Here is a 25,607-nt window from a genome sequence, read left to right on the forward strand (position 1 = left end):
CACTGTAGTTTGTCGTGGTAGATTTATTCTCCAACATGTCTTTGAGGTTTTGTTTATTTGGGGGCTCGTTTTCACCTTCTGAAGCTTTATGTGCTTGTGACATCTGAGGCATACTAGACTGGGCCACTGATCAAGTCTGAGGTGGTAATTCCTTTGTCTCCTGTTTCTCATCATGTGAATCCTTTAATTTCTGACAGGGTTCTTGGAGCATTTCTTGTCCTATCCTGCATGCCAGCATTATGATAATGCATCTCTCTTCCTATGTAATTGAATTAACATAACTTATTAAATGTAATTATCCCCAGTTAAAATGAATTAGTTAATATTGCTCTCATTTCATTGTTTTAAATGGAATTGAATAAGACTCTATGCTGTAAAGACATTTTCCTTTTAATGTGTTCCTGTTCTTTAAAAGGAGTTGTCTAATCTCAATCTTTTTCTGGCACAACCTAAGTGAAATGCAAGTGTTGTTTGGTTTGTTTCTTATACATTACTCATGGAGCTGGCGGGTAGTTACGAGGATAGTTAATAGCCTGGCTCTATGAAAATTTCTGCTGGCACGAGTAAAGAAGAAACACAGGGGTGGGAAATTATTCCGTGATTTCAAGAAAGTCAAATAACTGTGAGAATAGGTAAGGAACTATTTCACGTCTGTTTTCTCTCAGGTTTATGACTGGTACAAGGAAAACGGGGTTGTTCCCTTTTGTCTACCCCTTACTCAGGGTGTGGTGCTAATACACCTACCTGATTGAATGACTGGCTACTGATGAAAGGGTTTTCTGCTCTTCTCCCTCTGTTTACAGCTGTGCATTCCTGCCCCCTGCCTTGTCAGCAGAGATACTCATCAGGCCACTGCAACAGTGAGCTAAATTGGAGAAAATGAAGTATACAAAGGGAGGCATATTGTTTTCTGCCTGTTTAGCTCTCTAAACTGGCTCAGGCTTGGGTCAGACCAGCTGAAGAAGTGGAGGGGAGTGGCTGAGGTTGGGAAGGGGGGGGAAAGGGAAACGATCTGCCATTTTCACCAGCAGCTGGCTGTTAATTAATTGGTTTATCTCTAGTAAAGCTGAAGGGCACAGCACTTTAAGCTGCATGGCTAAATGCTCCTTTCTACATATTGTACCTGTCCTTGTACAGCAGAAGTACTTGGAGACAAGCTGTAAGGTAATCAGGGTTAAAGTAGGAGAGGTTATTTATACCCTGAATCAGGTTTCCCAATCCAGTGAGCTGTGCACCTGTGGTGATGCTGTGCTGGCAGACCAAAGAGGTGCAGGGTCAATCTGTGGCCAGGGCTGGCCTCTTTTTGTTGAAGTGCTTACTGACTCATGCTGGCTTAGTGGCTTCTAGGAAATAGAGAGGTAACCTCAGGATGAGTCCTCAGAGCTGGGTGAGGACTGCATCCTTGGGTGAGCTGCATCCTTCCATTCTCAGACAGCAGCGAAGGGAATTTGGCGTGATGTTTGTCAGGTTCAACTTTTTACAGGGACATTTCGATCTGTAATGGCAATGAACCTTTAAAATATTAGTCAGCTGTTACGCTGTTTCATCTTTACTAAGGTACCACAAACAGCAAAAGCATTGGACTGGCAGCCCTAAAGCAAGGCTGGTTTACAGCTGTAAGATTTTGTAAATAACCTAACAGTTAAAAAAACAGTTTTGTAAAAAACCGAACAGTTTTGGATGAAATCCTAGTCATACGGGGAATCCTGCTGTTTATGGCTTAGGGGTTTAACCCAAAGATTACTTTTTTAAATGGGATGCTGAAAATTTTAAGATTTAACTGTGTGTGCTCATGGACAAGTTGTTCTGTGTGTGTTTTTGTTTGGTGATTCTTTAATTGGTTGAAATCTGTTCTTTGTGCACACGTACTCATGAGCAAGTTGATAATTTGTGAGTTTCACAGTATTTCTTAGTGTGCAAATGTGATGTGATGATTGCATTGTGTCATGCCTCAGTAATACACCAAATGGATTGGGGTATTAGGGAGAGGATATAAAATACAAATATCACTAAAACAATACATGGAAGTTCTTACTCATGAGGATTCTTAAACGTGCTTAGCAATGTGCTTGGTTTCTCTTAACTTTTACTGCTTTTGAAGCAAAGGAAATAAATGAATTGAACTAACTTCATTTGGTTTAATCTGAATTCAGGAATTTTATCTGCTGACTGGTAGAACAGATCCTGTTTATATTCATTCCCTGGTGATAAGTGGTACAACAGAAGTGTTCTGAGGTGTTTTTTAATAACCCTGTTGAGTGGATGCATGGAGGAGAAAGGAGGAATTTCTTGGAGATCCAGATCAATCATTCTCTGTGGGGGGACTGGTGGTAGGATAAAAGCTTCTTCAGAAAAATAGAAATGGATCAGCTGAGCTTACAGGCCACTTACTAGGGTGAGTTAATACATTGCATGAATTCATACTGGCAACAGTTGCATTTTGGGTAGTTCTGTGTCTGATGCAAGAATATATAATTGGGAAAATAACTCTGATTTTCAGTTGGGAAGCAGCAGCTTCTGGTAGTTTATGATGTTTTTATTTCCTGCCAGGTTTTCTTCTTCTTGGCCTTTAGAGGAAGAGGAATAAAAATCAATAGCAGAGTATTCTACACTGCACAAAGGAAAAGGAGGCTATCATATTTCATATGGAAAATCCTATTAAAGAGACATCAAAGGGAACATCCAAACGGTCCACGTTTAGTGAATAGTAAAAAGAGTAGAAAGGATCAGATATTGGTATTATATCCTATTTTTTTAAAATCAGAGGTGCTCTAGCAATGTGCTGCAGCTGTATGCAGTTCTCTGGGATAATTCTTCAGCCCCAGCCTGCTCCTGACCATCCTTTTTTCGCTCAGAACAGGATCTGCATCAATATAATTGCTTTTGTGGCAGCAAGAGATTACTCTTGGCTATCCTCTTTCTATGTCTTCCTGCCTCTTTCTAGGGCTTTATAAGATTTTTCAAATGTTGTATACTATGCAAGCAACAAGCTGTGGGGTTTTGTGGGAAGTCAGACCTACAGACTGAGTATTTGTCTGCAGTGGATCTAATATGTGGTAATGGCCCTGATGAGACCAGGCCATACAGCTCTGCTCATCTATAGAAACAAGCTGTGTCCCCCACTGCAACAAAAGCTGGGCACCATTGGTATAAGGCATTCAGCTGAAATTCAGAAGACCCAGATTCCAAACTATTGAAAATTTCTGTGGTTCCTTGGTAGACTGCATGATGTATGCATCTCACTTATTTGTCAGATACCTCCTTTTTCTACCCTTCATCTGTCTTGTTTATTTAGATGATAAAACCATTATATTCTCCATTGTCTGGACAACAGCTTGTATGATACAACCTTGATGTCAGCCTGTAAGCACTGCTGTAACAGAAATAGATAATCCATGGTGAGAAATAATGGTAATAATATGCAAGAAGAGGAAAAATCCCAATAAAAATGAAGCGCAATAGCAAGACAGCCAATATTATCTACCCATGTAAGGTTTCTGTGTGTTAGGTTAGTTATGTTCTTGTTAATATCTGAAGTCTAAAGAAATCCTCATATAATGCCTAAGGGTTCATGTTGAGAAAATGGTAGAGCTGTTTTTTTTCTTGAAGTTTTATCAGTTGGTGCTGTAAGTAAATATTTGTTGCTTTTGCTGCAATGATATAATTCTATTGATCTACTTTATTTTTAAGGAAATGAGTTTTTAGCCGTCTGATAATAGTGATACATAATGCCTGATCAGGACAAAAAGTTGAAGAGCACAGAAAAAGCAACAGACAAAAAACCTCATGGGATCTCTGTGAGGTATAGTATCTGACGTCTTACTTTGAACTTCGGCAGGACCCATGGGGAATTTGCACTAGCTGCCAAAGCAGAATGCTTTAATTTGAAATGCAGTATAAACATGACAACTGTTACTCTGGTCACAAAGTTTATTTACACCTTTGTTGATTTAAGGCATTCTGGAGAAGCTATAAATTCTTCTCTATGCAAAATGGGGACACTAGGCCACACTAGGAAACTATTTTCTGTCAGTAGCATTGTTGCTTGTTGACCTTCTCTACTCTTACAAAAGTACTTTTATGTAACTATTAATGCATATATTTATGCTATTGTTTTTTATCCTAGGGATTATTCTGATCTTAAAAGACTTCAGTCTCTCTTAAATGTTCAGTCAAGCAACCAACAGGTATTTTTCAATAACTATTATTTTTCAATAACTATTAAGCATGCTGTAGAATTGTATAAGTAATGGTGATTATGGATTGTGGCAGATACTTAGGATATTGTGTTCCATTATGATTAAACATGTTAGCAAAATCTTGTGTAGTGGATGTGGCATCGCTTTTTAAAAATTATCTATTTATTTATTTTTTATTGTTGCATATAGTCAAGTAACCCAACAGATTTGTTTTCTTCCATGCCTTTCCACAATGTCATGAGAAGGTAGACTTAGAGATGTATTACTTACAACATGATGAAGAGTGGTAAAGAATACAAAATTAAAAAATCAGCATTTTAACCATAAACAATTTCTCTCTGGAGAATAACACTTCAGCTAAAAATCTTCAGGGCATAAATATCAATGCATGAAACTTAGAGGACACAGTAAAATCTCCTTTACCTCAAGTCACTTAGTGATGCTTGTGTTTGCCATTTGAAGCAAAGAAAACCAAGACATGATGGTGGGTGTGAGTCCTTGGAATGCCAGAACAATTTCTCCCTTTCTTTTCTGTAAAAAGATATGACAAAATGACTTAGGGAATCATCCATGTGAGATAGGAGTTATGCACTCTCTTCCTGGATAGAGCCATGGAATTGCTTCTGAGCAGAAAGCTGAAACATCTGAGTTCTACAGCCTAAAAAGAATATGAAGGCTGTGCAATTGTAGAATTGGGACAGGTAAGGAGCATAGATAATGAGCGTGTGTTGCAGATTCTATTGAGCTTTACTATTATAAATTTTAAAAGGCACTGTTCTTCACATTATGGATATCTCCGTGTACTTGTTTTCCAGCCTTGCTTTACATCAGTTTTCTACCACATCAGTTCTGTTTTGCATGGGGTGTGTGTATATTTTCTAATGGCATATTATAGGTCCAGAGTTCAAGTCAGAACTTGAGAAAAGGTACTTTTGCTTGATAATGTTCTTATAAAACTTCAAATGCAGTGTTTGACTCATGAGTACTATCCCTTTACTCCTTAGCTTCCAGCTGTACGTTTTGAAAGTGGTCAAACCAGTGTGACAAGAGCTCAGCAAAATGTCAAAAGCAATGAACAAAAACCCCGTGGTCAATGGCAAGAACCAACAGAAGCTGTTGAGCTTGAAAACTTTAGGTAAAAAAAAAAAAAAAAAAAAAAAGGCAAATACGATGACAGTGTGTTGTATCTCTGAACATCTTTATGTATCTTAAGCTTCTTGAGTTGTAAAAGGCACTTATATTTGTACTTATGTCTGTTACTTGTACTTTCAGGTTAACCCACTATCCGAGATATGAATTATATATTTTTAACTTTCTAAACCTAACTGTGCATGTTCCTGCTTTTGTAAGTTTCAGACACATGCTCCCACTCAGCAGAGTGTACTATTGAGAGTTAATAATAGTCAATTTAAATAAAGTAATGGTTTCTTTATTTGGAAATGTTATATTATACCAATATAATAGTGCATTAAATTATGCATTAGACAGGCTGTTCTTCCAAGCTGTTAATGTCTGGAAATCTGAAGTTGTGTTATTCCATTGTAACTGCTGATACGACATTTCTTAATTTTTCTTGCTAATGCTAAGTTTTGGCAATCTAAAATTATGTTGTGGCAAGATAATCAGCAATTCAGCATTTTTCTTTTTTTTTCCTGATTAGTGTGACCTACAAGAATGAGAGAAATTTTAGCAAACATCCCAAACATAAGCTGTTTCAAGAGATCTTTACAGCTTTAGTTAAGAACAGACTTACCTGCAGGTCAGTATGTTGAACACATTCATATCCAAGGAGGGTCACTCTTTCTTTCCTTAAGCAAAGAACCAAGATGCATGGGTAATGTTTCATACTGTTTCAACAATATATATGGCATATATGTTTCAACAATAGACCTCTGTGTGGAAACTGCCAGCTTCACATCTCTGCATAATCTCAGTTTTAAACAATCACTTCTGTATTGGCTTTGAAGACTGAATGCTTGGGTTAGTGGGATGGAAAAAGTAAGGCCTGGGTATATGACAAAATTTGGATGACCAAAATTCTAACATCTGCTGTTTCCTTGATCATTTGTCCGTATCTGGTATCTGTAATCTATGGTTTGCTTTTCTAATTTCATTTTTGTTTTATTGATTTTACTTGTATTTTATGGACTGCTGCCTGTATATAGAAAGGTCAGTGGCTTTCATAAAATTCAGATGAGTTTATGCTACTGTTCATATTTATTTGTATTTGTGTGTATAACAGGATTAGAAAGGGAAAACTTTCTTATGCTGCTGTCATTTGAGCAAGGAAGAAGTGCAAGATCTTAAAAAAATATAGGGGGGATAGAAAAAGATATTTTTTGAAAAAAGAATGTGTTTTTCAGGATTTCTATTACTATACCCCACTGCAGTGTGTTTTTAAAGCCCAAGTACATTTTCTGAAAAATCTTAAGTGGTACAGAAACTTAAAGGAAGAATCCTAGAATATTTAAAGATATTAATGTGTAACTGCTAGAATTTACGAAGTACCTAAAAACCACCAAAAAAATCACATAGGTTGCTTGGACCCTTTTTCAGAACTGATTAGGGAACTAGGGATCTCATCTTTGATTATCTAAATAGCAGTGATTTTAAGACAGATCATTTAAGTGATTTGTAATCTGGTACCTCTTTTTTCGCAAGTGAACTTTATCATCTCAGTACCCACCAGTGGGATGTCAGTGGCTCAGCTTCATTTGCCAAAAATTTAAGAATAACTTGCGTTGTGTCTTCCCAAGTTCTATTTATACATTGTGCCATACCTAGCTTATATTTTGGTTTTTGTTTTCTTTGGTACTTGATGGTGATATAGCAAAACCAGCCTTGTATTATAAAAGAAAGCACACAGGTAAGGAAACAAGCATATATTGATAGGTAGGTAAAACCTATAAGGTAAGTGTAGTTACAAAGGTGATTTAGTTGCCCTTTATAAATATTTTACTATGTCTGTGATGTTGTCCTCTTTTTGGAACTACTGCCATTGTATTGTGTCAGAGCCTTAGAAACTGTCACCCTCATCTGCATTACATACTTTTGCTGGCATAACAATGTTGGTTGGGGTGCAAGAAAAAAATCACACCCACTTACTGGCATCACTGTGTCAGCAGAAGTCCTGCTTGGAGGTAGTTCTGTTGACAAGAAAGCTATGATCAGCTTAGCTTAAGTAGTTTGGATAAGGAGTATAACTAAGCAGGCAGAAAAAAATCCTGCTGGCATATGCTGGATATACACTAGGGTATCTAGTAACGTGTATTGTAAATGTAACTATAGTAGAAGAGGCTCTCAAATGTTAACCAGGCACCGAGAATTACTGTCCCTGCTTGGAAATGTGACAGATGCATTGCTTCATTAAAGAAACTAACTTCTGTCAAGAGTCAAAGCTTTTTTGAAAGAATAACTCTGTAGAACCACCACGGTAATGATCTTCAGGCCACTTTAAAATCCGACCTACAAATTTTGCCTACCAGTATATGGCTGTTTTTCTCTTTCCATGAAAGTTTTGTGCCGTTCTGAAGTGGCCAATTATGGAAGCATAATGAAAAATAGTATTACTTGGGGCAGAATACTGGCATAGAAGGGTTGAGATTTTGTTAGTATCTATTTGCAAAACATTTATTTTTATCAAAATATTTTTAGCCATTGGCATCATTCCCAACTGCAAATGATAAAAAGGGAAGAGAATTGCCATGTCTCATAGACTTCTTCCATTCCTTGGAAATTTGCCCAGATACTACAGATTCTGTCCTCTCAGTTAAAACAACAACAAAATAAGCCCACCACAAAGATGTCCAGTTTTAGGTTTATTTTAAATAGGAGAACGGGTATATATATATACCTTCAACAGACAATGGAAACAGTGATTCCATTATTGGTATATTATGCAGGATTACTGCCCCTGGATGCTTTGTGCAAATCTGAGTTGTGTTTTCTGCCAGGTCTTGTGCTGGGGAATTGTGTGTAGAAATATAGAAGAGGAAGTTCTATTTGGAAGTATAATCCTATATCAAGAACATTTAAACTAAATAACAAATTATTCTAAGGACTAATGGTATTAGAGTTTTTAAAACCCAGGATAGATTACGATCATTCAAAAAATTATTTCAAGTCTAGCTATTTTTACTTCTATAGCACCCACGTGGTTTTAAAAATATTTTTATATAAGTGTATTTTGTGCACTGAAGTTTGATATGTGGTTTCTCAGTAATTTTACCCTTTTTGGCCTTGATCCAAACACTTGAAGTAAGCTTATATCAAAGCATGATCAGTTTGTGCTTAGAGATAAGTATGTACTTTCCTGCATCAGTTCAGTGATAATAAGTGATGGCTGGCAATGTTCATATAATGAAATCAATTTATTTAAAGCTGTTACTATGCTTGAATATAAATGGTATTAAAAGTTCTATAGTATAGTATGTTGTACAGCTGTTGTAGGTCACTAATCTTCTAGTCGATTGATTCCTGAATCAAAGTGTTTTATTTAAGTGTTTCAACACTTTTTTATTGTATTTGGTTTATGTTTTGAATATTTATTTTACAGGGAGTGGGTTAATCAAGCTCCATCCATCCATTTTCTCAGAGTATTAATCTGCCTGAGATTACTAGTAAGGGATCCATGCTACCAGGTCAGTATGTCAAAATACTGTTTCTTGCTTGGATAAGAGAATACATATGAGCATCATGCATGTGAGTTGTGTTGGTGCATGTGTATAAGAAACGTGCATTCTTATGGATGCATACTTATTATATGTATATACCTATATTTCTATATGTGAAGATGTGATTTGCAAACAGATTCCAAGAGTGAATTTGCACTGTTACTGTATAACTTGCTCAATTTCTGATGTTTCTTATGTAGTGTCTGTTGTTGCTAACCCTAACAAAGAACATGTAAATCTCTATAACAGATGGCTTGGTCATTGCTCTGAGCCCTAGACTCTGTACTTGTCTTTACCATATAGGTATGTAAAAATCACATGAGGTAGTAAGTGAAGAAGACTGAAAGCTGCCTATTCCTCCTAGCAGCCCAATGCTCTGAACTACAAACAACTAGCTTTTAATTTCATTCTGGCTATTATAGTTGTTATTCATAGGACTAAGCCTCAGACATCTGTTAAGATTTTTTTTGTGTGTATTTCTTTTCTATGTGTTCCAAAGGTTATACTGTTTTTCCGGTTTTAGAACCTTTAAAAATTCACTTTTGTATTTTTATTTATCTACTTATTATAAGTAATTCTGAACTCTGAAGGTGCTAAGCATCTCCAGAATCCATTGACTTCGATCACTGGAGTTAAGGTTTCTCAACATTCATAACAAACAGAGCATTTATATTCTAGTGTTTTCTCATTCTTGTGTTTTCTGTATTTTGACTCATTTTTTAAATTATTTTTTATTTTCTTTTAGGAAATGCTCCACAGCTTGGGTGGGATTGAAAATCTAGCTCAGGTAGAATCCCTCATAGTACCTTTGTCCATTATGTTGCATGTCAGTTTATTATGATTAGAATGAAATATACTGTAAAAAGCAGTGTACATATATTCTTATGGAAAGAGGCGAGTCTATTCCTCTGTTTGCACATAAGGAGTTGGTGTGGTTTTTTTCACTAGTGCACAAAGCAGCTCTCCTTATAATCTAGCAGTATTTAACCCAGGACTTTTAGTTAGGAAGCTTAACAAATGCCTCCTGAAGTGGGAGAAGGATTAGAAAAGTCAGCACAATTGTTTCAGTTAAAAGAAACTGTAGACTTTTGAAGGAAGAGGAGTAAAGTCACCTTGAACTGTAGCAAGTGACTTTTCAAAGGTAAAAGCATAGTGATAGAATGTTGAACAGGTTTAAATTTGGAGACTACAGTACTTTTGCATTATAAAATATTACTGATAACTGACTGCGGTATTGTTATTGCTCTGTGTTAATACTGCTTTACTCCTGGGTTTTTAATACTTGATCATCAGTGCCAATTTAGTAGTGAGATATGACATATCTTGAATATCTTTGAAGTTGGTGGGAGTCTTCTTTCTAGAAAAAATCAGAATTTTTATAACAAATGTATCTTTCTAGAATGCAGTCATGATTCATTAATATTTATGGCACCACCTGTATTTCAAAGAACCAATAGTGTGCTATAAGCCCTTTGGTCAGACAATCACCTGTTTGAAATGTCCCTAAAGTTGCAGGAGTTAAAGATTATTAGTTTCTAACAGATATAGTTCCCGCAGGAACTGCTTGTTTTCCAATGTCGCATGTCATTAATGCTTAGCCCTACTTTTTGAGGAGCTTGCAAAGTGCAATGGCCTGCTGAGACATTGTCAACATCTGCAAGTGGAGTCCTCTGTGGCAGGAATCCAAATCATATAATTGATAATAATTTTTACTATGCATGTGTTGCTGGCATAGAGAATTTAAAGAGTCATGAGATGCAATTTTTATGATTCCTGAACTTCTGGGAAACTTAATATTTGTGTCCTTTGCAGCGAGATAAAATTAAGTGTTAAAGGGGTTTCCCCTTTCTGAAATGCAGTTTGAAAAAAGTTATAGCTGAGATTTTAAAAAAATCCCTCAGAAATTTGGAAGGTGGCAGTAATTTCAAGGTGAATTGTGCATCCAAATCTTCTTGCCAAATCACAAATCTAAAGTCCTCCATTAGACTATTTTATACAGCATTAAAAACATATTTTTTTATTTTTTTGGGCAGTTTCAGATAAAAAACTGTTCTCATTTTAAAGTGTTTTGGGGTGTTTTAGTAGAAAATACTAATAAAATTATTATTACCGATATTACTTTGCAATGTAGTGTCCTCCTCATGTGAGTTTTCTTTCTAAATTGTGTGCCACTACTGTAGTTCTAGCCTCTCTGTACCATCTGCTTGAAACTGCTGTAGTTTCCCTATACAGTCTTCTGGAAATTTCAAAATGCCACCATATGTAAAACCAATGTGTAAGTGATGCCGCGAATCATATAATGATTTTGCATTCTAACAAATGTTATGTTCTTGTGATAATTCTCATTTTCTGGAAAAATATATTTCACCAGGTAATTATTAGGGTTGTTTAAAAAAGATTGACCACCATTTCCCACCAGTTGGCTATGTCAAAAAAAAAAAGAGAGAGAGAGAAAAAAAATCCCCCCACCCCGCAGTTATGTAGGTTTTGTAGAGTCTGAGCCTGTCAGCTGTGTGGTCTGAAGAACCATCCAAACAGTGGCCAACAGTAGATGCTGAGGGGAAAGTTTGAGAGCAGAAACATGAAGTGATAATTCCCCAGAAAACTCTTATCAACCTCTAGCAGCTTGCAAAGAAGGGAATTTTGACCCTAGAAGTAGGGTCGTTGTATTAGAGGGTCTTCAGTGGATTTTCCTGTTGTGGAATTTTACACTTGCTTTTTGCATTCTTATACTTCCAAGATCTCTTCTGTTTCCTGACAAGTTTTACAGCAAAAGTATGCGGCATGTTGCAGACTTACCTTTTTCGTGAAACAGATGCACCACCTACAGGCTATTTCTGTGCATAACACTCTAGGTTTATGAATTCCTAAAACTATTTTTAATGGTATCCTTTATTTTTCCCCCCCTACTTGTAGTATATGGAAACAGTAGCAAACGGCTATCTTGATTACGGAGAAGAGCAGCATAATGTAGACAAGTTGGTCAACATGACATGTAAGTGTTATAGCTGATAACATGAATTATAAGGGCACTTTTAACTTTTTGTGTGAGCCTTAAAATGTTTAAAATACTTGAGATGGTCATTATGTAAGATTACTAGATTCATTGTAGGCATAATCACACAAGTAAAAACTGAAATTGCTGTGGAGAAGCACATCTTGGTTTTGTACAGAAATAATATTTCCTTAAGAAACTAATACCTCTTTATGCACTGAAATAACAGAGTAAAATGAACTAGTCATGGTTCAAAGAACTTATCCAGTGTTTTGCTTCATTAGCTGATTAATAAAATGAAAAATATTAAGTGTTAAAGCTTCAATTTATGTGACTCCCTTTGTTCCATAGACATTTTCCAAAAGCTTGCTGCTGTTAAAGATCAAAGAGAATGGGTTATAGCAAGTGGAGCACATAAAGTAAGTGCTTTATAAAATTGCTAATTATAACCAATTAGCTACTTAACTGAATGACTTATGCTTTTCAGATTTGATGTAGGTGGGAGTAAATTCCTTACCTTGTCAAGCTTGTAAAGTAAGATAATCTCAGTTCTGTGTTTTACGGATGTATTAGTAGTATCATAAAAATTATTTCTTGTATGTAAGTTAATTAGCCTGATGCATGGTTATTGGTTGTTTGAGATAAATAGCTTTTAAAAGTTTGGACTGAACTCGTTCATATAAAAATTAGGACCCATGTTTACACTGTCCTGAGCTACATGTTACTATGATATAAATGTTTTTATATAATTTTTAAAATATAAATATATTATTTATATTTTTGTATAAATTTATGCTATGATTTTTCACTTATAAAGTATTCTGTGTCTCAATGAAACAATGTCAACCTAAACAGTGACAACCTAGACAGCTCTTGCTATATATTACCGCCAGTTTAAGGTTCTATACTTAACCATTGCTGATTTGTGGCCAAACTGAGAAACAGTAGAGATCAAGATCAGTATAACTAGTGCTTTCTGATTCTGTTATGCTGCAGTAAAACATTGGCAATTGTGATCAGATAGTATCAGACAACATATTTTTAGAGAATCTAGACAAATATGAAATTTACTTCGGTATAAATCATTAACAGAATATATGCAGGGCCTTAAATTACATACTGTGTTGTTTAAATATAAGCTGAAAATTAACTTTTTGCTTCAGGAGGCCTTGATTTAGAGTTCTGAAGTGTTTTACACAGGAACAGGTTTTTACAATAATATATTAAGTTGGACAGATGCTTTAGCAGTCAAGAGAGATACTAATGGCAGTTTGAGAAGAAACATCCTTGCTTGTTCTAAGACTGGGTGTATTCTAAGACTTTAAGTGTACTTAAAGTGTACTTTAAATGTGCCTAAGACTTTTAGTGTATTGTGTAAGGATTTGGTCTCTTAATTTTGACTCTTAAATAAATAACTCTATATGTGTTTGAGTCGTGAAAAAAAGAATATAATTTATATTTATTTATCTTGTTTCATGTTCCATTTTTCAGACCTTAGTAAATTTGTTATCTGCCAGAGACAGCAATGTGCTTTTGGGTGCCCTCCTTGCTCTGACTAGCCTAGCAGAAAGGTAGGTTCAACTTAATATGCTGTAGTTCACAACAAGCATTTTAATGTTATCTCTTGACACAATATTAAAACTGCTGTTTATGAGGAAGACTTCTTTTTTCAAAATGAGGCCTTGTTCTGTGGAGGTCTATGAAGTGTGCTTAATTTTATATTGAAGCAGTAGAAACTAAGCAGAAACATTGGTCCTTGCAGCAGGCTTCTTGCTCATGTGGAGAACTTTGCAAGACTGGAGCCATAGAATCTCTCTTTGCAATCCCTATGCAGGATTCTGTAATTCTTACTGACTACGAGCATATAAAAATCTTTTGTGCTGAGCTTAATATAACAGTGCCTCACAATAACCAGCAAGAATATTGTTCAGTGTAGTAAATAATGAATGCACACACTCAAATCCATGTATATGTATCCTTTCTTCACTAATTACTGTTTTAAATAAATATAAGACTATTTTTTTCCTGGTGTGGAGGGCAAAAAAGGAAAAGGAAGATGTATCATCTTTCATCCTTAATAGTTTTATAGAAGAAAAGCTGCTGCTTCTACATTATTGTTCTGCTGACTTCCGGACTTGTATAACAATTTTATCTTTTAAATGAAAAATTATAAGGAAAATTACAAAACTGAAGAGAATAGATACAATTCCTTGAGATCAGTAGAAATTTATTTACTAACATTTCTCTGGATTTTCTCTTTTCCCAAATTTATTTCATTCTATTTCAGTTTAATTTTTTTAATATCAGTGTTAATTTAAATGATGTTATACATACATTTTCAACTTCCATTTAACTTTTCTTCACAGAATTAAATGTGTTACATTTGGACTGGGCAAGAAAGTGTTCGGAGTATATTACAAATATTCATGGAAACTGTATTTGTTTCTAAAAATGCATCTCATTTGCTTAATTTCTAGTATGAAACAAATGAAATACACTTATGTCTTTACTTTTATACATTCACATTTACTTTTTTTGTACTGGGAAAACTGGAAATTGTTGCAGTGTCACTTGACCCAGCATATTTTTGTGGCTTTAAATATTTGTGTGATACAAATATGATATTATGTGTGTGATACAATATGATATTATTACTTAAGAAGAAAATAATTGGTCAAATGTATAAGGAGGGAGGCTAAAAAACAATGTATTTTTTCATATAATTTAATTTGATATAAATGCCAGGAATAATCAATTTGTAGTCCAGAATGTAGGGAGAAGATAAGTGAGCTCACCATTGTTGAGAACTTGCTGGTGATATTACATGAATACGATTTGCTTTCTAAAAGGTGAGACTTCGCTTGTAGATTGTGTTAAAATATATTTTGACTTTTTCATTTAGGCACATGTTTATTTAGAGGAATTAGATAATGTGCCACTTTAATATACTCAAGGTAAAGTTCTGACACCTGTGTATTTTCAGTCAGATATTGATATAGCAAAACCTTTTCCAGTAGTTTTGTTATAAGCTGTATCGTCTCTCTCCACTGATGCCCTACAGCGCGGTGCAAATAAATTGCAATCTTACCATAAAGTGATAGCAATCGCTTTTCTTGGTGCATCTCCTCTTTGCTTCTGGCAGACCTGAGTGGTTAGATGGAAAGCACGCTGAACTCTGACAGTTCCTGGGATGCCCAATACAAACTAGTAAAAAATTGCAAGAAATACAGCTGTTGTAGTTTATGCCAGAGGCTGGGTCAGACCCCATATCCCTTCAATCAGAAAATCATAAAGGTTCCTTCAGGTCTTTAAATGTCCTTTCATCTCAGCTAAGCCTGACAGTTGAGCATAGTATATCTGCATTTCAGTAAGAAACCAAAAGACTCTCAAATTTGATGATATGTCACTTACCCTATCGCATTTAAAATTCTGAAGAGATTATTTAAATTTCATGCTTAATTATTTCACACATGTAAATTTTTTTACATATGACTAAAGATAAAGAAATTGAATATGCCAGAAGATTTTATTTAGTTTCTGGGTTTGAAATTATTTACACTGTACGTAAACCAAAAGTTTGTTATAAAAACTGGAATTTGAATGTATACAGGAAGCTGATGAAGTTCGGTGCTAGTTAAGGATAATTTTAAATTCAGATATGAATCTGAATTAATATGTTTCATCACACACACATGCAGCTTTTTTGCTTCAAGTGGAAATGGAAATCCCTAACCATATTTTCTATGGAAAGTCCACCTTAATTGGAGTGAAATTAATGAAAATCTTGTATAAACCTTTTAAATGATATATCCAATCCCTTTTGTAAACATAATAATCACCCCATACTGGAGAAGAATCACGATTATTTGTGGAGTTATTCTAATTCCACAGATGGACTTTACAAGTTCATGCAGTCAGTGCTACTTGTAGTACTAATACCATTAACAAGAAGGTGGTACCACGCATGACTGCAGTCCACCGGGCCACCTCCATCCTGGTTGTGTATGCTTGGCTGCCTATGCTGACAGTCAAACTCAGTGTAAATATAATTTCATCCCTTGTGCAAATTTGGACCTTCTTCTTTTTCTTTTTTTAAACAGTGACTTTAACTAGTTTACAGTGACTTTAAGCAGTTTTCTTTAATTTTTTTTTTTTATAGGAGGTCTCTGTTCTTTCTTAAACATTTGCTGTGTTTTTTTTTTTTTCCCCTTTGCTAACTGACAATACAAAGTAATGATGGAGTTATTGTTAAAATTTCTTGCTGATTTTTTTTTTTAGGCTCACAGCGGAGTTGCTACGTCTCCTCTGTGCAGAGTCACAAGTCAAAGAGCAAGTAAAAATGTATGAAGGCATTCCAGTCTTGCTCAGTTTACTCCATTCTGATCATATCAAACTTCTATGGAGTGTAGTTTGGATTCTGGTACAGGTTTGTGAAGACCCTGAGACTAGTGTGGAAATCCGAATTTGGGGTGGAATCAAGCAGCTCCTTCATATATTACAGGGGTAAGTTTTCAGTCCTCAACATTGTGGCAATTATATAAGACTGTTTCATATTTTAAGATATATTTGACCAAGCCCTGTTTTATCAAATAGCATCTTTGTTTTGTTCAGCTGTATGTGATGTCTGCAGAAATTAAAAGGCTATTTACATAACGAATGAGCAGTATTTTTTTAGCTATGCATATTTCATTCTTATCTTAAGGTGTTTTTGATGTTTTCAGTGTATAAACTAAATAATGAATAGATTATAAATATGTCATTGCTGTCTAAGTTTCCCTATTAATCAGACATCTATTTAGTAAGCTAGAATTGTGAATATAATTGATGAACATGGTAAAGGAATTCTCTGTTTAAAGGCTTGTTTGCTTTTTCAAAGTGTATTAGCTAATTTAGTGAAAAACGTACAAATTGTCAGAACATCAGAAATAGTTAACAGAGATATATTAAATCAAATTACAGTGTAAAAAAAGGCTTTTTTTTTTTTTCTTTCTCTCCAGGGAAAGAAATCTTGTTTCTGATCGCTCTTCAGTTGGAAGTTTATCTAGTGCGAATGCAGCAGGGAGAATCCAACATCTTCATTTGTCAGATGATTTGAGTCCTGATGAAATGCAAGAAAATACTTTCTCACTTCAGGCAGGTAGGTTTATAAGGCCTAATCCTTTGTTATGTGTTTTACTTACACTTGTGCACAAGGATTCAAAATATTTCAAAATTGAAATTGTAAACTTTTATACCTGCTTTAGGGAGTGGGAGCACCAAGTCAGCTGTGTTTATTTCTAAGTGTGCAATACCAGCACACTTTTTTTAGAAGGAAGCAAAGGATAAAGTATTAAGTACATGGGAATCATATATATTTCTTCCACCCCTAAAAACATCTCAAACATATATATATATATATATATATATGTATTTAATTTTGGTTTTAGACTGATGTTATTTTTATTTGATGATATTTTTCCTTCTATTCAAATTTACTATGGTAGATCAATCATGAATTTATTATGATGGAACTCTTTCAAAGTGGTATTTTAAAGACTACCAGTCAGGTGAGGATTCCTCAGTAGTTATGGAGAGAATCACTTTTAGAGGAGATTTCTCAATAGCACATCAACTGTCCATTCTGAAATGCCTTCTGGAGGATCATGTCTTTTTCCAGATACTGTAGAAGGACAGTGCAAAATATCCTTACTAGGATTACCTGAGCCTTTGCAGTATCTTCCTGAAAGCGGTAATATAATACATAAGTGTTTTTGAATACTTTATCATGAATGTTTCCTCTGAAGAGCTGGTAATCTTAAATTAATTGCACTACAAAAAGTATTACCAGGGTGGAGCATATTTCTGGGTTACTTCTGCCCTCCTTAAGGACTCCTAAGAAAGAGTAAGAACTGAACTTAGAGGTCTTTTTTTAGTTCTGAGTACTTGTTTATATTTTTAGCCTTCTGTATTGGGTGTGGGCAAGGTTTTGTTAGCAGGGGGCCTGCAGAGGTGGCCTCTGTGGGAAGAGGTAAGGGATTGCCCTGTGCTGGACACAGCTGGTTCCAGCTGGCTTCACAACAGACCCACTGCTTGCCAAAGCTAAGCCCATCCAAAGCTAAGCCCATCCAAAGCTAAGCCCATCCAAAGCTAAGCCCATCCAAAGCTAAGCCCATCCAAAGCTAAGCCCATCCAAAGCTAAGCCCATCCGTGAAAACATAGTTAAGAAAGGGCAAAAATGCTGGGTAAACAGAGGAAGAGAAGAAAAAAAACCAAAGGGGTGAGAAACAGCAGTGCAAACACCAAGGTCAGGGAAGAAGGAGGGGGAGGAGGTGCTTTAGGCACCAGAGCAGAGATTCCCCTGCAGCCCATGGAAGACACCTCGGTGGAGCAGGTATTCACGCTGCAGCGAGTGGAGAGGATCCATGCTGGAGCAGAGGAAAAGTAGAAGGGAACAGCAGAGTGGAGCTGTTATGTACTGACAGTAACCCTCATCCACCACCCCCCAGCGCTGCTGGGGGAGAAGGTAGAGGAGTTGGGAATGAAGGAGCGAAGATGAGTCGAGGGTGGGGGGGAAGGATGCTGTGGGTGGGGGGAAGGTGTTGTTTTAATTTTTTGTCTTTGTTTTTAGCTATCAAAATCTATTTTAATTGGCAATAGATTAAATTATTTTTCCCCAAGTCAAGTCTGTTTTGCCTGTGATGGTAACTGGTAAGTGACCTTCCTGTCTTTATCTTGACCCATGAGCTTTTCCATCCTGTTTTCTCCCTCTGTCCTGTTAAGGAGGGGGAGTGAATGAGCAGCTGGATGGGCATTTGAGCCTTAGCTAAGGTTAACGCACCACGCTATCTGAATATCTTTATGAATCTGGCCCTGAATGTTACATCTGAATTTTTATTCTAGCTTGTTGTGCTGCAATTACTGAACTGGTGCTCAATGAGACTAACGCTTACCAGGTAGTACAGGTAGGAAGACTTTATTCAGTTAAGTAAGGCATTATAGTTTATAATTTGACTTAAATGCTCTTATTTGTCACCATCATTTAATTAACAAACAAAATGCATTTGAAAGGGATTGGAAAATATGCCTTTATTTAACTTTAGTATCTCTGTTTCTTTATACATTTACACACAGAGACATATACACAAAGATATCAACGTATGTATCTAGTTGTCTGGGAGAATAAACAGCTTTATTCAGACAGGGTTCATTTTGGTTAGCATCTCTTGCCATGCTTTTGCCATATTTAAAATCAGATAGTAAATAAGAGTAATCACAGAATTAACTGACAAATACAAATTCTGAATTGCATGAAGTTTATTAAAACAAACTCTGCGCAGCTTAATATTGGTGCGTTGTTGTTTCACAAACAATTTCTCTTTTCCTTAGAGTTTAGTATTTCTGAGATAACCCTGGGGATGGAGTGCCAGGAAGTTGTGTTTCTAAACTACATTTTAAAATGTAGTATTTAAATCAGCTAGAATCTATGATTCTGAAAACCATTCTTAAAATCCCTGGTATGTATTCCAGACGTAGTCAAAGACACAAATATTTAGGACACTAATACCAACTAAAAGCTGTAGCCAGCTCTTATACTCTAAATGTTTAGTCAGTGATCAAAGCCTTCAAGTTAGCTTAAAACTCAACTAGAGGTATTCCTAGAGGAATCGAGAGAACAAAAAGCCTTAAATAAGACTGGGAAAGAAGTTTGTGTATATTTCAAAACTATTGGTTAAGAGGAAAGAATGGAAGTAAGTCTGGAAAAAAAATACTTTCTATGTATCTTAAGCACTAAAATCGTCAATAACCCATACTGATTTAGACATTTTATCTGAACAATATAACTGCATATGTTTTAGGCTGAGTCTGCTTTCATCAAAATAAAATATCACTTACTTAAATTGGATATATTTTGAAAACAGTGTAACTCCTGGGGGACTTGGGAAATAAAAGGCTGATTTTAACATAGTTTTTCTGCATTGCTATAGCAGTGCACGGTAACTGTTGTGTCAGTAAATTGCTTAAAAATTGATGTGATGATGTGCAGGTTCAAGCTTAACTTCTTCCCCCACTCATCATGTTGAAAGACAATGACCTCTCCCTTTGTCAAAGCACCAGCCAGTGTCCCCCTTTCAGATCAGGACATAGCTTCAAGCATGTTCATTTCAACTGGAATTCCACCCTACAACAGCCTTTTTCATTTTAAATCCTACTTCTTTCTCTGTGCTAATATAACTTTGAGAGTTGCATGGTGAACAAGATGAAGGAACTCACTTAGTTTAAAAGCAGGTAGAGGAATAAGATTTGCAGCTTTTTGAGTTATGTGCTGAGAAAGTCAAGCTAAGTGACCTCTAAAGGTTTATCTCGTTCAGTGGCAAAGAAGTCTTGGTCCGGGCAGTTGAGAACCATTTGCTTCTGCTGTAGCTGCCCTCTACCTGTCCATCCTGTGTCCTTGTCTCAACTTACAGCCTTGATAGCACTCTGCAGCAGTTCTGGTAGCAGGCCAGAATGTGTTTATGACTCAATGGCTCTACTGCACAGGCTAAAACCTTAGCTCAACTCTACCTTCATGAACAGTTTAAGAAAACATGTCAGGAACTGCAGCAGAGCCTCTGCAGAGCTGACACATATTCCCTTCAACTCCACTAGAGAGGAGAGTAGCCTCCAACAGGGAGCTTGTCAGGTAACTGGGAGCGGTATTGTAAATAAATCTACCAGTGCCCATCTATCAAACCAACATGACGGATACATTAATGGAGGACACAAGTATGGTTATGAAAATGGAAGCTGAAATACAGTATGGTCTTCACAAAATCCTACTGAAGGCACAGGCAGACTCCTCAGGCTATTCCTTCTGCTGTTTTTCCAGTTTATATGTATTGTGACTGGATTGGTTCAAAATACCCACATGGTGACAGGAGATCTGTTGCTGCAAGTTCCTTCAGCTCTAGAGATAGAAGCATTGCTTTATTATCTGTTCGCAAGCTCTTTGCAGTATCAGTTTAAATGTAACGATGATTTCATTCTTATGTACATTTAAGTCATTTCAGCTTATAGTTTAGCTGTGCAGTAGGATGTTGAACTTGTCGATTGGCATTGGCTTCTGATTTATCTGAAGTAACTGGTTTTTATTTGTGGTTTCTATTCAAAGGAGCGCTGTTAATATTGACCTTTCTCTGTTTCCAGGCAAATGGAATATATACAATAGCAAAGCTGATTTTACCAAACAAAGAAAGGAATGCTGAAAAAGCTAATTTATTACAGGTAGCTCCTTTTATTATCATTGCACATTGAAAGCCCCAAACAGTCCCTGAGAATTTTTTATGATTTTAAAGTTTATTTTAAAGTGCAGCAAAAAAATCTTATTCAAAGGGGAAAAAATTCCCACCAAAACAAAACCAGGAATAACAAATGTCCCAGGAACTAAAAGCTAAATAGTGACTCAATTTCTGGTCTTCTGTTCTGATCAACTTTGTTTCTGACACCTCATATAGTGTAAAGAAAAGTATTTTTCTTGTGATAATCTCTCCTCCACTTTTTCAGGCTGCCCAGCATCAGATCATCTTTTCAGTGCCTTGGTCTTCATTGACACTCACTGTAGATTTGATACTGTACTAATATCTGTTTCTTTCTGGAGCATCTTACTGTGGCTGTTAAATAAAATACAGGAAAACATCACATGAAGTAGAGCAAATTTAAATGTAGGATAAATATAGAGCTAATAAGTGTAGAATGGCTCTTGTTTTTGCATGTCAATGCCCCCATAAATGTACTGGTTTGAGTCAACTTAGGCTAAAAGTTTTCAGTAGTAATTAATTATCTGGTAGCTCTTCTCCAGTCTCTGTGAAATGGTGTTGGTGTCTCTCCAAGCTACAGGAACATAGTGGTCTGGGGTCCAGGGATGAACACAGCTGCTGCTGCTGCTCCAGTTGCTGTTCTGCGGGCAAGTGTGAGGAGGTCCTTGGCACAGGTGAATGCAGTCAGGATCCTGCCTCTCACCTAGTCTTTGTTCTGGCACAGCCCTACACTAACTAGCTACTCAACTATCTAATCAGGTAGACATGCCTGGATAGGGAGGAAAGGCATTTCCCCCCCCCCCCCAAAAAAAAATTTATTGTAGTGTCATCATTCTCATCACAGTTCTTCTAGATGAGGGTTGGAGTGCAGATTCAGTGCAGTAGGTACCTTTCTTCTGCAACAAGGTTTTATAGTGCACTTCAGTTAAATCAGCTTAAGGGTGAGATGAATAAAAGTCTTCCTAGAGCGTATATGAAACTAACATGGAGTCTAATAAACTGGAGCATATGCTCAGTAGAGTTGCCTCATATGACTGTAAGGAGCTTAATTTATGCCCACCGAGTTTTTTAGATTCCAGCAGAATGTGTTGGAAATAACTCACAAGAGATATTAAGCAACTGTAGTTGTGTTAAACATGAAGCCATGTGAATTAATAATGGACTTAATGACCACATATGAAAACTAAATCAGTTTCAGGCAAACAATAAGAAGTATATTTTTTTATGAAACCTTGTTCAGATTCTCACACTGCTATCTGTATTGCCTTTATCATTGTTACTGCTATGCAATACAGTTGCAGCTATTGGAATACCCTTTTTGAATTTCATAGGCATTTTTCTTAGAATTCTCGCAATACTGGTCTGGTTTCTTTACTGCTCTATTGTCTGTGTTTTCAATGATTAATTTTTCAGCTTCTTTCTACCATACTACCTTAGTGATCTTACTTCATTACTTCAAGGGTGGCAGTGATATCAGTCCTTTATTCTGCATATGTACCGTATATAAAAATCATCATGCCTTAACTGAAGCATATCACAAATGTTAAATATTAATCTCACAATACTAGTGTGAGAAAAATAGATATTTTAAATGGCAATAATATTTGTCTATCTCATTATTAATCTTTTATCGTGTCCTTTCACTGATGGGCTTTCTACAGTAAGGTCTCTAAAATGAAAAACTTTCAAGGTAGCAACTATGGGTCAGCCGGTCTGCATTATTTTGTACAGCTAAGTTGTGACTGTGATTCTCAGTGGAATGTTAGACATCGTAACACAGCATCCTTCTGTGATGGGGAGTTTACTTTGGACTAAAAAGAAACGTTGTCTGTAAAAGAGGCAGCTTCTTAGCAGCATTAACATACATTCCTTTCCTGTGAAACTTCAAGTATCCTGCTTCCTTCAAAAGTAGCATTTGGCCTTTATTTTCTTCATTTAATGCATTGCCTATATATTGAAAGATTTGTTTTTAACATAGGGATTAATTCTGCATTTATCACTAAGACACACTTACCATTGTCTAAATAGGGATTATCACACTGGACCATAGTAGTGTTTTAGTCACTGATACAATAAAGTAATTCAAAATTATATTAAATACATTTACTGTTTGCATTGTGTCAGATATCAATACCTTATTTCCCTTTGGCTTACTTTATACAGTCATCATTGTCTGGTCAGCCATATATGTGCCATATTATTGACTCCTGATAAATGGAATTAAAGAAGAGTTCCATAAAAGCATACATATTAACTACCTGCCAGCAGCGGTTTTAAAAATAAACTTTCTTCAGTAGAGATCTTATTGAAACTGTGGTACATAAAGATCGAAACTGAGGTACATAAAGGTCTCTGTAAATATGATGAACTTAGTATTAAAAAAAAAAAGTTAACCATTCTCTCTTTCTCACTTTTCTTTTTTGTCCCCTGCTAGAACTTAGTGTTCTACACTGTTTTTTTCAGGAAAAAATACAAAATGCTGTTTCTACTGCATCATTACAAAACCACTGATTACATTTACCTTTTTCAGCATGGGAGAAGAGAGCAGGTCTCAAGTCTTGAGCTATCTGCAAATAAAAATAGATGATTAAGACTTAGATGTTCCTCCGTGTATACTATAGCTATAGTCACCCACTTTTTTTTTACTGTTTTTTTACTTTTTTTTTTTCCCTAAATGGCCCTGCCTACTTTTAAAATACACAAGGAACTTAATATATTTTTACTCTCTTCATTATCAGGTTAATAACGTAATCTATCTAGTCATTTAAGTACAAAGTTTACTGACATGTAAAGTCAAGGGGAATCCTTGATGTTTATCGGTGGCTTTTCCATTTGTGTATAAACTTGACATCAATTTAAGTATTTTTCCTGCTATAGTGTTATGCTTTCAGAGCCCTGAGATTTCTCTTCAGTATGGAAAGAAATCGGCATATCTTTAAAAGGTATGTTAACAAAATATTTTTGCTCCTTTAGGATAGCTTTCAAAAGTCGTCACTCCAATCAGAAAGACATGTTTTTTTAAATGTCATTTATTTTCAACAAGAAGAAATAGTAATGGACAACTTCTGTCCTGTCCACAGCTATGGATAGCCATTCCTGCACTGCATCGGTGCCACCCTACAAGATTTAGGTGTTCAGTGTGGGGACTTCTGTTGTATGCATGCCAGAGAACCTGGCTCTGTAGGGGCTCCTTCCTCCCTCATGAATCAGCATTTTACGTATGTCGAGGACAGATTTAATGCTGTTGGAGATAAACCATACTTTTATCCTGAAGATTAGCAGATGCAAGTTACAGCCCTGGGCAGCAGCAAGTAACTGGGGCAGTAAATTTTTTCTCTGAGCCCTCCACTCCTTCACATGGGAATGACTTTGCATCAAGCTGGTTTACTTAGGAGTGTTGCTGAAAGGTTTGGATCAATAAGGAGAAAATGTCTTTCACCGATTACCCATTTTTACTAGTAAGATGACAGTTTCACCAGGTTGGCTACAAAGGCCAGGTAAAACCTATCGGTTTGATTTGTGGAATTAGGATAGTAATCATACTGCCTAGGAGGTCTGCCTGTCAGTACTGTTTCTGTATGATTTTATTCTGTATCATAAATTCCTAGAGTTCTAAATATAACTTTTGTGTGATTTTTTACTTTTAAAAAAGTGGATTTAGTACTGAAAGGTCCCCAGTTTGTAATGAATGTTCATGGTTGATGTCAAGTTTTGAAAGTGATAAATCTTGACTGATTTGCTGTCTTTCATTTTTGCCAAATGCCTCAATTTTCTATATTTCTACTTCTGCCAGAACTTTAAAAGAAACAAACCTTCAGTTAAGCATGTCACTAATTAAATATTGCCTGTTATCTGTTAGCCTTTTGCTTTTCTCAGTCCTTTTCATCTTTTAGACTAGACTTCTTGGACAAAAATTCTAAGATGGGTGTCGTGATTCTTTAAATGCAGACAAACGTTAATCCTATCACTTAATGCATTACAAGAAGGAACTTGGATAAAGTGACAACAAGCATAATATAAAGTACTATAAGAAAAAAATAGGAAAGACTGGAAACTCAGGAGGTGCATTGACTTTAAAGAGACTTCTAGTTGTCTGGAGAACTGGCAATTTATATTAATACCCACCTATGGAGGCTGAAGTCTGACTTCTGAAAGGTCCTTTAACTCCTATGTATGTAATGTTAGAGGGTTAATATCTGAATAGATTAGTGAAAAATAAGTGTATTATTTAGAAGGTTCTAAAGTTGTAATAATAAACATTGAAAAGTCTCTGCTGTAGATTAATAGCTACTGTGTATACTGTTTCTAAAATATATCAAAATTTAAACCTTTGTAGACTTTTCCCTACTGACTTGTTTGAAATCTTCATTGATATTGGACATTATGTGCGTGATATCAGTGCTTATGAAGAGTTGGTATCAAAGCTAAATTTATTAAAGGTAAGTAAAAACCTTCATAGCTTTAAGAA

General features: G+C 35.8%; 1 protein-coding gene across 1 annotated transcript in view; it reads left to right on the forward strand.

The window, feature by feature from the left end:
- The first annotated feature begins 3,728 nt into the window (after nucleotides 1-3,728).
- NEK10 (NIMA related kinase 10) overlaps nucleotides 3,729-25,607 on the forward strand; it is a 104,386-nt gene continuing 82,507 nt past the window's right edge. Inside the window, exons 1-16 of the mRNA XM_072851443.1 lie at nucleotides 3,729-3,802; nucleotides 4,127-4,187; nucleotides 5,204-5,334; nucleotides 5,860-5,958; nucleotides 8,755-8,839; nucleotides 9,618-9,659; nucleotides 11,789-11,867; nucleotides 12,219-12,286; nucleotides 13,359-13,438; nucleotides 14,630-14,716; nucleotides 16,146-16,370; nucleotides 16,865-17,004; nucleotides 18,747-18,808; nucleotides 21,030-21,107; nucleotides 24,017-24,081; nucleotides 25,476-25,578. Of these exons, the coding sequence (XP_072707544.1) occupies nucleotides 3,729-3,802; nucleotides 4,127-4,187; nucleotides 5,204-5,334; nucleotides 5,860-5,958; nucleotides 8,755-8,839; nucleotides 9,618-9,659; nucleotides 11,789-11,867; nucleotides 12,219-12,286; nucleotides 13,359-13,438; nucleotides 14,630-14,716; nucleotides 16,146-16,370; nucleotides 16,865-17,004; nucleotides 18,747-18,808; nucleotides 21,030-21,107; nucleotides 24,017-24,081; nucleotides 25,476-25,578 (1,479 nt within the window). The remainder of the gene's footprint in view (nucleotides 3,803-4,126; nucleotides 4,188-5,203; nucleotides 5,335-5,859; nucleotides 5,959-8,754; nucleotides 8,840-9,617; nucleotides 9,660-11,788; nucleotides 11,868-12,218; nucleotides 12,287-13,358; nucleotides 13,439-14,629; nucleotides 14,717-16,145; nucleotides 16,371-16,864; nucleotides 17,005-18,746; nucleotides 18,809-21,029; nucleotides 21,108-24,016; nucleotides 24,082-25,475; nucleotides 25,579-25,607) is intronic.

The sequence above is a fragment of the Ciconia boyciana genome, chromosome 2, assembly GCF_034638445.1.
Source record: "Ciconia boyciana chromosome 2, ASM3463844v1, whole genome shotgun sequence".
Lineage (NCBI taxonomy): Eukaryota > Metazoa > Chordata > Aves > Ciconiiformes > Ciconiidae > Ciconia > Ciconia boyciana.